Source organism: Pelodiscus sinensis, chromosome 1, assembly GCF_049634645.1.
Source record: "Pelodiscus sinensis isolate JC-2024 chromosome 1, ASM4963464v1, whole genome shotgun sequence".
Classification (NCBI taxonomy): domain Eukaryota; kingdom Metazoa; phylum Chordata; order Testudines; family Trionychidae; genus Pelodiscus; species Pelodiscus sinensis.
Genome location: NC_134711.1, coordinates 5,050,355 through 5,064,880, shown reverse-complemented (window position 1 = coordinate 5,064,880; position 14,526 = coordinate 5,050,355). Strand labels below are relative to the sequence as shown.

Here is a 14,526-nt window from a genome sequence, read left to right as displayed (position 1 = left end):
CGGGGCCTGGAAATTCAATGGCACAGGCAACGGGATGTAAATAGAAAGCGGTCAGATGCAGTCCGCAGACCAGATCAAAGTGTAAGGTGGGCCAAATCCCTGTCCTGCTCTACAGCTTAGTACTTGATATCTGAGGGTAAATCTACACTGCATCCCTAGTTCGGTCTAGGGATGCAAATGGAGATGACCAAAGTAGTTAATGAAGCAGGGATTTAAATATCCCGTGCTTCATTAACATGATCTCGCCGGCGTGCTAGTTCGAATCACAGCTGATTCGAACCAGGAAGTGCGCGCCGGGACACATTAGTTCGGACTAAAGCCCTTAGTCCGAACTAACATTACTCCTCATTTTTTGATCTCGTGTCAGTGATATCATGTTAATGAAGCGTGGGATATTTAAATCCCCGCTTCACTAACTACTTCGGTTGTCTTCATTTGCATCCCTAGTCCAAATCCCTAGTACCCTGACACTCGAGCATAGATTTCCTTTTTGCTTTGATGTAAGTTTACCGTGGCACTTGTCTTGCAGTCATCAGAATGTGTGGAAGATGGATGGGACAGTGTTTTCTAAAACACGAAGCGATCCCTGTAGGGGGGACACGAAGGACTAGCAGTCTGTGCACACCCATGCATGCTATGTGAGCCTTTAATACAGCATGGAGGTGCAGAAAGAAGGAGGGGAGATGGGTTTAGTTTTCCTGAAGGGGGACTCAGTATTCAGAATTCCTAGATCAGGCAACATCTTCCTCCCCAAAATGAGTCTGTTAGTACATTTCATGACTCGTTGGGTTCATACTCCTCTCTGTGCCAGTAGTTTTATTTTGGCACAGTTCCCTACCGTGCCTTTGCAGCCCCTTACAAATACACCAGTGAATCTGCAAGTTGTAGGGAACTGGAGGTGCAAAGGGCAGGCGGAATTTGACGTCACTGTTCAGACACGCTACTGACGTGCCCAGTAGAACTAATAGCTACCGAGCGTTGGCACATGCAAACTCATGCACCCTGCTCCCTGACTGCATTCGGCGTGGGCAGTCTTTGCAAATCCATCCCTTACCATGCCAAGCAGAGAAGAACCGATCCCAATACTCGTGAAGTGCAAGGGTTTGGCAGGCAGCAGACGCAAGTTGATTTTGCAGTCTGAGAGCAGGAGGGGGACTCAGGATCTCCAGAGTCTGGATACCAGCTTTAACGCCAACTCCCTGGGTGAGTTATTCACCATCTCTGTGCCTCAGTTTCCCCACATGTAAGAAGGAAGCTTCTCCAGGCCCTGATGCTCCTTGGGATAAGGAGCGGACAAACAGACACACCCAGCCCTGAGAGCCAAGTGCGTGTGTTACAATGGGTCTCCCTGAAAAACGCAAATGCCTCCAAAAGATTAGCTGGCTCTCAGATCACCTGTTAGGGGATCACATGATCTCCATTTGACAGATGGGGAAAATGAGGCACAGGCAATAAGAAAACAGCCCAAGCTCTCCAAAGTCTTCTGCGGAGCTGGGAACTGAACCCATATTAAGCCCTGCCCTCATGCTTTAACTACAAGGCCATCCTTTCTAAGGATGTTAAATATCGGTTAATCGAATAGTCGATTAACCGCACAAATTCTTGGTTACTCGACTATTTTATAGTCCTCAAGAGCGGGGACCAGCAGCCAGTGTGCTCCAGCCCTGCTCCCGAGAAGCCCCCTGCCATTCCGCACTGCCTCTGTACCAGACGGGAGCTGGTCCGCAAGGGGAGACAGTTTAAAAACCAGCTCCCCTCGCAGACCGGCTGCCTGTTGCCTGCTAAAAAATGTACTGGAGGAGGAGCGAATGTGTGCAGTCTACAGCATTAATCTATAAGCTTTTGCTGATTGGTTAATCGACTACAGGAGTGTTTCCCAATTGGTGCTCCGCAGAACCCCAGGGTTCCGTGAAGCGAAAGAAAGGGTTCCTCAATAAGGGGGCACTCCCCCGCCCCTTCTTAAAGAGACAGAGTCTTTTTTTTTTTTTTTTTTTGACAAATTTTACCCTGGCAACCACAGGGGTTCATTCTTTTAAGCTGAAAAGGGTTCCATGGCCAAATAAAATTGGGAAGCACTGGACTACACTATTACACCCCTAATCCTTTTTCCATGAATAACTCTGCTGTCTTTGTGCATCGTAGTGTCGCTACAAAGCATGACAGGTCAACGCAAAGTTCTCCTCCTCCGCCAGGCCTGCAGCGAGACTAAGCCACATGGGTTCCGCTCCCACTGGACGCGGGGCAGAGAACTCAGCATGCATGCATGGAAAGAAAGGCCGGCAGAAGTACTCACGGATCGGAATATCATGTGCAGTGGCATGGCTATGTTTAGATTCAGGGCGTAGTTATTCACTACGCTGACTGTGAAGAACATGGCCACCATGATCAGGTAGTATCTGAAAGGGAAACACAAGGGGCTGGTCAGCGGAGAAAACGGACGCCTGGGATGTTCCTTCCAGGTATACTCTCTTACAATGCTCGGACAACGCCAGTCCGTGAACCCCAGCGACACACGTTCTCTGCTCAGAGCAGGAAGGGCAGAGGCTGTGCAGATCTCTCTCCCTTACGGCAACTGCACTCCCATCACCTACTCAGAGATGCCTGGAGGAATCCGCTCTGAGGCTGGGTGGAGAATTCAGTCTCCACATGGCTGGTACAGGTTGAACCTCTCTAGTCTGGCTGCTTAGGACCGGACCGGTTTCGAACCAGAGACTGTGCCGGACTATGGCAGGTCAATGTTATCTAGCAGCATGACCAACATTTCCACCACTTACTGGGCTGTTAGAGGACAGCAAGAGGTAAATTAAAGCTAAATAACAGCAAAGAACACAAAGCTAGTTGTGGGGGCTGTAAACAAACTTGATGGGACCACAGGAAACTTGGCCACACCCATGAAAAGTGGACATCTGGGTAACTAAAATCTTTCTGGATGACGGATGTTTCCAGACCAGAGCGTTCTGGATTAGAGAGGTTCAACTTGTATTTAGCCGTCCCCTAGGCACCAGTTGGAAACAGGAGTCTTTTCACACAGGCTGTCAAGTCACAGGAACTAGAAGTGGAAAAGCCAACAGGTTTTGTAGTCCGCTCTGCTGCCAATGAAGAATTCGTGAGGGGAAAAAGAATTTTGAGACTTATTTCTCACAGATTTCCAGCTGGGCTCCGCTAATGACCAAACCCCAGAGAGGTCCAGTCCCCTAAAAGTAGCTCTCGTTTACTAAACAGCTAACCACATGTTCCTTAGGAGAGAAGGCTGAAAGCAATTTCCTATTAACTCATTTATCTAGGACTGTTAATATTTTACCAGATGTGACAACTTCTGAACGAGGCGATGCTAACTCTGGAAAAGGAACGGGGTGTAGACAGGATAAATGGATGAGCTGGGTTATTAAACTCTAAGAGATTACAACCCCGCCAGAGCATTTAAGTCTACCGTACCTTATTGGAATGGCCGGCCGCTTCCTTCCAAAATTGGCTTCAAAGATAAAGCCTTCCACTGCTATGAATAAGAACTGTGCAAACGTCACTATGTTCCCGCATCCTGGAAACTCTCTGGATTTGAGAGGAAGAGAGAGAAGGAGAAAATTAATGATGCAATCTATTGCAATAGAATGCACGGATGAAGGGCCCACAGCATTTACCATTCTAACGCACCACATAAGCTTCCCTAACGTGATTCTTAGCAGTATAGACTTATCCACTATAAACTCACACATACATAAACTCACGGGGATCACGTCACTCATCACCAGGATGTAGCCACTTCTGGGGAGCAGCTTGGCAGCTGTGTAACAGCATGTAACACTGCTCAGCAGGCTTAAGGCAGGAAGTGAAATAGGATACCGTTTTCTTCTATATCGATTCTTTGACTGCCATGACCCTTGTCTATCTGAGCACCTTCCAGACATGTTATGTGCACTGCTTACTGCAGCTGTCACCCATGGCAGTAGAGAATGATGGGAGTGGTGGAGTGTTTGGTTTTGATAAGGAGAGAGAGATTATAACCAATAAACTACTTTATTTGTGTTAGAAAAGGTTGGTGCACCTTGCACTTGGAGCGGAAGGAGATAAGGATTATGATGATCCTTAGTCCCTGGGAGAGTTTGTTCCACTCTCAGACCAGTCCCGGAGAAAGCTCTGTCTCTCGAAGCACTTCACCCTCATGGGAGAAAGTTTCTCTGCACCAGAGGGGTGGAGCTGTTGACCAAAGTCCGTCCTCTGGAGCGTCAGGTCTTAGTTCAGATATCCAGGCAGTGAGAAGCAGTCCAAAACCGTTAGATCGTTATCCATCAGCAACGGCAGTGAAAACTGGCCCAGGGGAACAACAGACCATTTGGAATTCAGCTAGGACACTGGCGTTACTATCTGGCATTCAGACCTGCCACTAAGGTTACCAGATGGTTTCGGCAAAAAAGCGCCAGGGAAATTTTGGTTGAGGAAAAAAAAAAAAACCACTTTTGTTGACGCAGAAAAACCCCATGAACTTTGTTGAGAAAAAAAAAACCCCCACCAAAAAAAAAAAAACCCGCCAGGCCACGAAATGCAGTCGCGGCCCATTTAATTGGCGGGCCCGCTCCTCTGCCACTCCCCTTACTTCCGCCGCTGTGCATCTGTCGGGCGCCGAGCCGGGAAAAGTAGAAAATACAGGACATTTTGTATGTCCGGTATTTTCTCAATTTACTTACCGGACAGAAGGCACAAATACCGGGCTGTCTGGTTCAATACGGGACACCTGGCAACCCTACCTGCCACCAGGAGGGGGGCAAAAGGGGCAGTTGCCCCAGGGCCCAGGTCACTGCTGCCACCGCAGTGGACAGAGCTCCAAGCCCCTTTGAATCGCCGCCGGAGTGCTGCTCTGCATGGCTGTGAGGACTGGGGGGTATGCACTGTGGTCTGGGTGGCACTGAGGGCTGGCCCCACCCCTTCCAGCCAAGGCCTTCTGGCGGTTGCCCTGGGGCCCATGGTGGCTCTGGGCCCCACTGCTTGCATTTTATTCCTACAGAAAGGACTTGGATCATTAACCCCCATAACAGGCTGGTGTTTCAGTTCATCAGAAAGAGTTGGGTTACGGTGACATCTATGAGTCATAAGAACATAAGAATGGCCATACTGGGTCAGACCAAAGGTCCATCTAGCCCAGTAGCCTGTCTGCCGACAGTGACCAGCACCAGGTGCCCCAGAGGGGGTGGACCGAAGACAATGATCAAGCGATTTGTCTCCTGCCATCCTTCTCCAGCCTCTGACAAACAGAGGCCAGGGACACCATTTCTATCCCCTGGCTAATAGCCTTTTATGGACCTAACCTCCATGAAATTATCTAGCTTCTCTTTGAACTCTGTTATAGTCCTAGCCTTCACAGCCTCCTCTGGCAAGGAGTTCCACAGGTTGACTACACGCTGTGTGAAGAACTTTCTTTTATTCGTTTTAAACCTGCTACCCAAGTCCCCGTCAGGGGCATTTGCTCAGGCCCGGCCCAAAGTGAAAACTGCCACCTACCGAATCACTCATTTAGAGAAAGCTCACTGAGGCGAGCAAGCGTACAAGACACAGTCCAGACAGGCACAGGCTAGGGCATGCCAGGAATAACGAACGTTTGTGCCAGACGTCCATTCCGTATTTGTTTCTAGGTGGTAGCAGGGTGCCAGATATTCCAGTTGTCACCTCTTTCACTGCTGTCAGAGCCACGCTCCCTTTTCCTTCCTTGCATGTCGACAGGCGCTCTTTCGAGGAGGCGCGTTTCCCATAAGCTCAGAGTCTGGACAGCGGGAGGGACCCTGATAGCAGGGCTGCTCCTCCTTGCGCAAGTCCCAGCGGAGGAACTGGGAAGCATCTGCCTACGTTCTGCAGGTCTCCCTGCGCTATGGAGACCTGGCAGGGGGACGTTTCCGTGTTTGCTGGTGGGGATTTGATTGTCGATTTGCTGTTCTCCCGGACGTGCGGGATGCAGACTTGCTTTAACGGCTTGGCATGTCATGTGATCACTTTGGAGTGGGGTTTTTTTATATCATGGCCCCTGGGACACCAACCAAGGAAGAGCGAATGGCTTGCTCTGGCGCTTGTTTTCAGTTGTCTGTTACAGGCATGTAAAAGGTCAATCAGTTAACTGATCGGCCTCCCTATTAAGGTCCAGTTAACCTGTAGGGGATGGAGCAGCTTTCTACCCATGCTGGGCGAGAGGCCAGCCCTGTTGGGCCCACCACAAGCAGGGGGCCGGCTGGACCAGCCCCCCTCCGCAAGTTACATGCTGTGCCCCCCCAGAAGCAAGTCTGATAGCCTTATACTGCAGAGCCCATAGTGTGTGTAACCACGAGGACTTATAGCAGTTACACGGTTACCTTTTCAAAAGACTTTTTATGTCCCCTAGTCTGTTGTGGGTCTGCTAGTGTCTTGTGAGGGGATTACGTGCATGGTGATTTGTGTACACCATTTATGGCAGCAACTAGGTGTTTCCTGGAGACCTCCCACACCAAAAAGGATATAGCCCAAACCTGCTTAGCTTGGGCAATCAGACAAGACAGCAGCAGTAAGCGCTTGGCAGACTTGGGCTCTTTAGCGCTGGGGTAGCTGGTCTGGTCCCAGGATAATAGTGGGACAATTAACTCTCCCCGCACCTTGTTTCACAAAGTCTTATTTAGGCAATTCAGGAACAACCAGAAAGAAACCAAGGTTTCTTCTTACAGTCTTGGGCTTCCACAAACCTATGAGGGAAGACTGAAAGAATTGGGTTTGTTTAGTTTAGAAAAGAGAATACTGAGGGGGGACATGATAGCAGTTTTCAGGTATCTAAAAGGGTGTCATAAGGTAGAGGGAGAAAACTTGTTCATCTTGGCCTCTGAGGATAGAACAAGAAGCAATGGCCTTAAACTGCAGCAAGGGAGGTTTAGGATGGACATTAGGAAAAAGTTCCTAACTGTCAGGGTAGTCAGATACTGGAATAAATTGCCCAGGGAAGTTGTGGAATCTCCATCTCTGGATATATTTAAGAGCAGGTTAGATAAATGTCTATCAGGGATGGTCTAGACCAGGCATGTCCAAAGTCCGGCCCGCGGGCCAATTGCGGCCCTTGTTCCGGTTTAATACGGCCCCCCAGGTAATTTGGCAATATCTATCTTTTATGGCCCCCAACGAATCCATATGTATTGAGATGAATACATTGTAAAATCTCAGTTAATGTCAGTTGGTCTAAATCAGTTATAAATATATTTGGACACAACATGTATACTTGGTGTTATGTTCCTGTTCATATTTTTTGAACTTAAAAGTTGACAGACAACCTTTATTACCAATAATATGTAATGTACTTTACAATGTTCCTGACATATATTTCAGCTTCCTGGATTTTTTTTTCATCTAGCCTTCAGATATGAAAGGCAGAGTGATTTAACACCTGTTTAGATTTGTCATCCATGTGACGAAATGAAAAGTATGCCGTTTGCAATAAACTTTGTATAAAATAGTTAATTTGCATTTAATTTTAATGGTTCAAAGAATGTCAGGCAAAATGGTCGGCCCTCACGCATGTTCACTTCATCAAATCTGGCCCTCTTTGAAAAAAGTTTGGACACCCCTGGTCTAGACAGTATTTGGTCCTGCCATGGGGGCCGGGGACTGGACTTGATGACCTCTCGAGGTATTCTATGATTCTATGATTGAGATACATACAACCCGACCCTAGAGACTCAGGTCCCTGCTTTGTGGTTCTTCTTCTCCCCCAAGAGACCCAACCATCACCCTACCCCAACGGTCACTGAGGAGTCTGGATACCACTAGTGTGATCCTCCTCCAGTACTTGTCCCCTTCAGTGCTCTCATTCCCACCCCAGGATCTGGAAGCCTGTCATGCTACAGATAAAGTCTTATGGGAATTGTAAAGCTGTGGGAGCAAATGGAGAAACCATAATTAATCTACGAAGCAAAGGTGTGACAGTGTCCATAGAAGAGTCAAGGCCAACATTCTCCCAAAGAACTTTGCTGCCTGAGCAGGACAATTTTGGGGCCCCTATTACAGAAAGGATGTGGACGCATTGGAGAGGGTCCAGCGGAGGGCAACCAAAATGATGAGGGGGCTGGAGCACCTGACCTATGAGGAGAGGCTGAGGGATTTGGGTTTATTTATTCTGCAGAAGAGAAGAGTGAGGGGGGATTTGGTAGCAGCCTACAACTACCTGAAGGGAGGTTCCAAAGAGGATGGAGAGAGGCTGTTCTCAGTGGTGGCAGATGGCAGAACGAGGAGCAATGGTCTCAAGTTGCGGTGGAAGAGATCTAGGTTAGTTTTTTCCTAATATCCATTTCCATAGGAGGGTGGGGGAGCACTGGGATGGGTTCCCTAGGGAGGGGGTGGAATCTCCATCCCTAGAGGTTTTTATGTCCCAGCTTGAGGAAACCCTGGCTGGGATAATTTAGTTGGGTTGCTCCTGCTTTGGGCAGGGAATTGAACTCAATGATTCCCCGAGGTCTCTTCTAGCCTTAGAATTCAATTCAATTCTAAGATTTGCTGGAGTATAATTATTAACTGGGCTCTTAGATACCTCCTCTCTCCCGCCCCTCAAATTGCATGCTCATTATTGCTATTTTATAGTGGTGGGAGATGAATATTCTTGAGCTTACACTTCTTTTCTGGCAGTCTCATAAATCACCGCAGCCTCTGACTCTAACCAGGGGAAAAGACACTTGAAGAGATCTGAACACAGGGCTCGAAGAGCTAATACCGTGGGGTTTCAGACGGGAGACGGCCCATTGTTCATGGATTTGCTGTCCAGTTGTGTCTAAGCTGCAAATTCAGTTAACAAGGAACGTGGAGACAAATGTGTCCAATTAGCCATGTGCAGGTCTCTCTCTGGCCTTTGAATTTGGTTCACGTCCCACTACTGAGGTGTGGTGATTGGAGAGGGATTGGGAAAGAGAAATCAAATGCCTGGCAGGATGCCAGGGTGGTCTCTGGTTAGACTAGGATTTGGCCATTTTAATCAATTCCTCTTCACAATCTCCGGAGCGTGCAGTCAACTTGTGGAACTCCTAGCCAGAGGAGGCTGTGAAGGCTAGGACTATAACAGAGTTTAAAGAGAAGCTAGATAATTTCATAGAGGTTAGGTCCATAAAAGGCTATTAGCCAGGGGATAGAAATGGTGTGCCCTGGCCTCTGTTTGTCAGAGGCTGGAGAGGGATGGCAGGAGACAAATTGCTTGATCATTGTCTTCGGTCCACCCTCTCTGGGGCACCTGGTGCTGGCCACTGTCGGCAGACAGGCGACTGGGCTAGATGGACCTTTGGTCTGTCCCAGTACGGCCGTTCTTATGGAGCCGCAGGAAGTCTGCATCCTTGCGCCTCATGTAAAGTAAGAAATCAGGGACAAGCCCAATTGTGTTGACAGAAAGCCATCTGCAAATGTTCAAAGACAAATGCAAAAGAAAAACAGACTAACTGGCCACACCCAGATAAAAGTCTCCTGACACCTTGACAGGTTTACAGGAAACAGCTAAGAGCCTAAGCACACTAATTAATTCTCGACAGCTATTTCAACTTGTGTCAGCGAGGCAATTCTCTTTTGTTAGGACAATAATCCTCCAATAAACTTACATTCATACAACTTGCGAGACACCAGAAGGCTGGGTGGCCATGGGTCTCCCATTTCGCTAGTTTATTAAGATCACAACCCTTCCTGCCTTCTAGGAGATTGAATTTCTCTTCTGTGTGGTCTGGTCCAAAGTCCAGAATGCAGGATTTCTCCACAGCACAGGCTAGAACAGTGTTCTCAACCTTTCCAGACTAGGGCGCTACGTCTACACTGGCATGAATTTCCGAAAATGCTTTTAACAGAAAATCACATGATTTTGCGGAAAAACTTGCCAGTCTAGACACAGCTGGGATGTAATAGTGTAGTCAATTAACTGATTAATCGATAAGCAAAAGCTTACAGGTTAATGCTATAGACAACACGCATTTCCCTCTCCCTGCCAGTTCATTTTTTTGGCTGGTCAGCAGCCTGGCTCAGTCCTGGCTTGCGAGGGGTCTGGGACCTACCCCTGCTGCAGCTCTGCATTTCAAGTGTATTAGGAGCCAGGTGGGCAGACGGCCCATCTCAGTCCTAGCTCATGCTGGGTCCAGGAGCTCAGACCCCCTCCCAGAGGCTGCTGCCACCCCGCACTGCTGCCTCTTTCTCAGAAGCAGCAGCACAGGGCGACAGGCAGCCGTCCGTAAGGGGAGCTGGTTTTTAAACTGGCTCCCCTCGCGGACCAGCTCCCACCTGGCACCCTGCGCCATTGCCTCTGATACAGAGGCTGCTGGCCCCGCCCCCGGGGACTATAGAATAGGCGACTAACCGATAAAATTTCACGAGGTTACTCAGCTAGTCAATTAACTGATATTTAACATCCCTATTCCAGACTACACCTTTCAGGAGTCTGATTTATTGGCCTATCCCCAAGGTTCACTTCACCTAAAAAGTACTTGCTTACACAAATCAGACGTAAAAATCCAAACATGTCACAGTACACGGTTACTGAAAAACTGCTCATCTTCCTCACACGATTTTCACTTACTTCCAAGCGTATCGTACATAGATCAGTATCAACAAGTCATCGTATGAAAATGTCATTTGCACTGCCTTCACCAGTGACATTGATGCAAGCTGTTGTAAAACTAGGCAAACAGCTAGATGAATTAATGGACCCTGGAAGCCCTCTTCGTAATCCTTGGGGTACCGCTGGCTGAGAACCACTGCTCTAGAATTCATTACAGGGAGTTTTGCCACCTCTTCCCCATCCATTCCCAATCACATAACTTTCAGCGTCCAGAACCACAGCAGCTAGCTGGAAGAGTTAGCAAGAATCTCCTGATGCAATTTTGCAGCTGGAAACCACTCGAACCGTGGGGTCTAATCAGTTCTGAAGTAGTAGTCACACTTAAACACTAGCCACACTCAACCAGCCAAATAGCCACATGCCACTAGCATGTTGGACACAATGGCACTAGCATAACCAACAGCATGTACCCAGCCAGCTGCCAGCACGCCACTGGAAAGTGGACCACAGTTTCGGAGAACTGGTAGAATGAACTGGCTTGCTCAGCGCACCATAGTGACTGTTTTAACAATGCTGCTCAGATGCATTTCTATCAGTCTTCATAAAGGGACTGGCCAGAGCCTCTCTCTAGCATGACGTACGTGTTTATGTAGAGTCCATTACAGTGTGCTCAGGCCTGTTAGGCCTTCACACATCATAAAGAAGAAAAGCACGTGCCCAATTTACACAGGGAAAGAAAACTGGCCTCTTACATTTACGGAGGATGATTTACCTGCAGCCTGCTCAGGTGACGTTTCAAAACATGACACACACACAACTCAGGTTGGTTAACTAGATTCATATGGATGTCTTTGTGACGTGAAGTGTGAAGCTTTGCTAACCAGTCACCTCTCTTCTTTGTAAGTGGTCATCTTAGGCTCTAATCCTGCAACTGGATCTACACAACTCAGTCCGCTGTATAGAACAGGGGTGAGAAACCTTTTTTGGGTTGGGGCCTGCTGGCCCACAGAAAAATCAGTTGGGGGCCACACATGTGCTCCAGCCCCGCAGTGGAGTGGCTGGGTGGGGAGGGAGGCCCTGAGCCTTATGGGCTGGATAAGTTAGGGTTTGCATCTGGCCCCGGGCTGCGGTTTTGCATCCCTGATATTGAACCTCAAGGCTCCGGGGCCTTATTTGGTTGACCGATGGCCAGAAGGCTTGAAAACCAACATTCGGTCTGTGTAGCTCGAACGCTTATGTCTCTGACCAACAGAAGTTGGCTCAGTACAAGATATTACCTCACTCACCATGTCTTTCTAATATCCTGGGACTGACAGCTACATGGGTAGGTCTGTGTCTAATGGAACTGCCCTTATTGGTAGCACAGGGAAATTTGAGGGGGAAGGGGAGAAATTATTTTCCTCAGTATGCTGCTGGTAAAACGCATCTTTCTATGAACTGTGCAAGGCTACCAAGAAGTGCAGTCCTGGTTTAACCACTGTACGATTGGAAGTAAAATTCTTCTCTTGGATCAGTGAGGAGCTGACTTTGTAACGGAGAGGCAAATTCACCTCAGAGAGGGCTTTTTCTCAGGGCATTGCTAAAGGCCCTTGATACCCCACACCGCACCTTGCTACTCATAGTTTGGCTTTCTTCTGATTGTAGCGTTGATTCTGAAACTTCATGGCTTTCCACGTTTTTTTTTGATAACCAGAAAATCCTTTTTGAGGTTTTTCATTCTTTTAAGGAGGAGGATCTCAGCTCCGGCCTATTAAAACATTGCCACATGCCAATAACCCCGCACAGCACTCTGCATTTGTAAACACCACAGGAACTTTCAATATATACCAGGTAGGTACACTGGTGTGCTACTGATGGGGAAACCGAGTCACAGAAAGAGGCAGTGACTTGCACCGGAAGCAGAGCAGTGGTGCCAGATCTCATGATTTTACTATGAGTCCCATGGTCTTTTTAGTGCCCGAGCTCCTTGAGTCATGGGAATACATTCACATATTTTGTTTTCATTGACACCACTTAAATTTGCAGAGAAAAGCTTGGAAACATGACTCAAGTGTACCCTAAAGCAGGGGAGGGGGGTGTTTCCAGACCCCTGAGCAAGAAAGTCACAGTGCAGTCATGTGTCAGTGCAGCCAATCCCTTAGCAACACCAGCCCAGGTACCCCGCTGCCTCCCCCACCACCAAGCCCAAAAGCCCTGCTCCCTCCCCCCGCCCCAGCCCAGAAGTCACATCAGGCATCCCTGACCCATCCCCAGAGAGGGATGCCAACTCTCCAGGACTGGCCAGGAGTCTTCCAGAATCGGTGTCAATCGCCCAAGGAAAGCTATCCTGGAGGTTTTAATAGGCTATTGTAAGAAAATGGTCTCTCTTCTCTCTCTTTCTGTATGTGAGAGAGAGAGAGAGAGAGAGAGAGAGAGAGAGAGAAGGGGGGGCGGGGGGGAATCTCCCAGGATAACTTCAGTCAGAGTTGGCAACCCCTAGCTCCAACCCCATCCCAGCAGCCCTGCCCCCAGCCCTTAGCCCAGGAGCCCTGTCCCTGCCCGCCCCCTCTAGCCCAGGAGCCACACCAGGAGCCCTGCTTTCTCCCCCCCCCCCCCCCCCAGCCCCGGGGCCCAAGCTCAGGAGCTCTGCCCCCCGCCCAGCAGCCCTCCTCCCCCCAGGGACCCCAGCCCCGCAGCCCTCCTCCCCCCCACCCCACCCCCCCAGGGGCCCCAGCCCCGCAGCCCTTCTCCTCCCCATCCCCCACCCCACCCAGGGGCCCCAGCCCCGCAGCCCTCCTCCCCCCCATCCCCCACCCCCCCAGGGGCCCCAGCCCCGCAGCCCTCCTCCCCCCCATCCCCCACCCCCCCAGGGGCCCCAGCCCCACAGCCCTCCTCCCCCTCATCCCCCACCCCCCCAGAGGGCCCCAGCCCCGCAGCCCTCCTCCCCCCCATCCCCCACCCCCCCAGGGGGCCCCAGTCCCACAGCCCTCCTCCCCCCCCAGGGGCCCCAGCCCCGCAGCCCTCCTCCCCCCCATCCTCCCCCCCCCCAGGGGCCCCAGCCCCACAGCCCTCCTCCCCCCCATCCTCCCCCCCCCAGGGGCCCCAGCCCCACAGCCCTCCTCCCCCCCATCCTCCCCCCCCCCAGGGGCCCCAGCCCCACAGCCCTCCTCCCCCCCATCCCCCACCCCCCCAGGGGCCCCAGCCCCACAGCCCTCCTCCCCCCCATCCCCCACCCCCCCAGGGGCCCCAGCCCCACAGCCCTCCTCCCCCCCATCCCCCACCCCCCCAGGGGCCCCAGCCCCACAGCCCTCCTCCCCCCCATCCTCCCCCCCCCAGGGGCCCCAGCCCCACAGCCCTCCTCCCCCCCATCCCCCACCCCCCCAGGGGCCCCAGCCCCGCAGCCCTCCTCCCCCCCATCCCCCACCCCCCCAGGGGCCCCAGCCCCACAGCCCTCCTCCCCCCCATCCTCCCCCCCCCAGGGGCCCCAGCCCCACAGCCCTCCCCCCCCCAGGGGCCCCAGCCCCACAGCCCTTCTCCCCCCCCATCCCCCACCCCACCCCACCCCACCCCACCCCCCCAGGGGCCCCAGCCCCGCAGCCCCCCCCAGGGCCCCCCCGCGCACCTGGCCAGCAGCTCCAGGAACACCACGTTGCTGCAGCAGCCGCCGAAGACCAGCCCGACGGCCGCGGCCAGGCGCATGGTGACGGGCGGGGGGCTCCCAGCGCCGCGCCGAGCCGGTCCCGGCGCCACCTCCCCGGGGAGCAGCCGCCGCCCGCCTGTAGTTCCTCCCCCGCCCGCCGGCCGTGCCTCGCCACGGCCGCTCCGCCCGCGGGGGACTACAGCTCCCAGAAGCCTCCGCGCGGCCCCGCCGACGCCGGCAGCTTTGCAGCGGGGGGTGATGGGAGTTGTAGTCCCAGGGCTGCTGCCGCGCCCCTGGCTGAGCCCAGGGCACGAGGCGTGCTAGCAGCGGCAGGGGGTAGGGCGAGGGGCAGGAGGAAGGGGGGTGCTGAGGGCAGAGCAGCTCCCCACGA

General features: G+C 51.6%; 1 protein-coding gene across 1 annotated transcript in view; it reads right to left on the bottom strand.

Moving 5' to 3' along the window:
* Positions 1 to 14,290, bottom strand: part of SLC35B4 (solute carrier family 35 member B4) — a 29,267-nt gene extending 14,977 nt beyond the window's left edge. Inside the window, exons 1-3 of the mRNA XM_075925616.1 lie at positions 14,118 to 14,290; positions 3,436 to 3,549; positions 2,294 to 2,396 (exon numbers count right to left, since the gene is read on the bottom strand). Of these exons, the coding sequence (XP_075781731.1) occupies positions 2,294 to 2,396; positions 3,436 to 3,549; positions 14,118 to 14,194 (294 nt within the window). The 5' untranslated portion in view covers positions 14,195 to 14,290. The remainder of the gene's footprint in view (positions 1 to 2,293; positions 2,397 to 3,435; positions 3,550 to 14,117) is intronic.
* Positions 14,291 to 14,526: the final 236 nt, after the last annotated feature.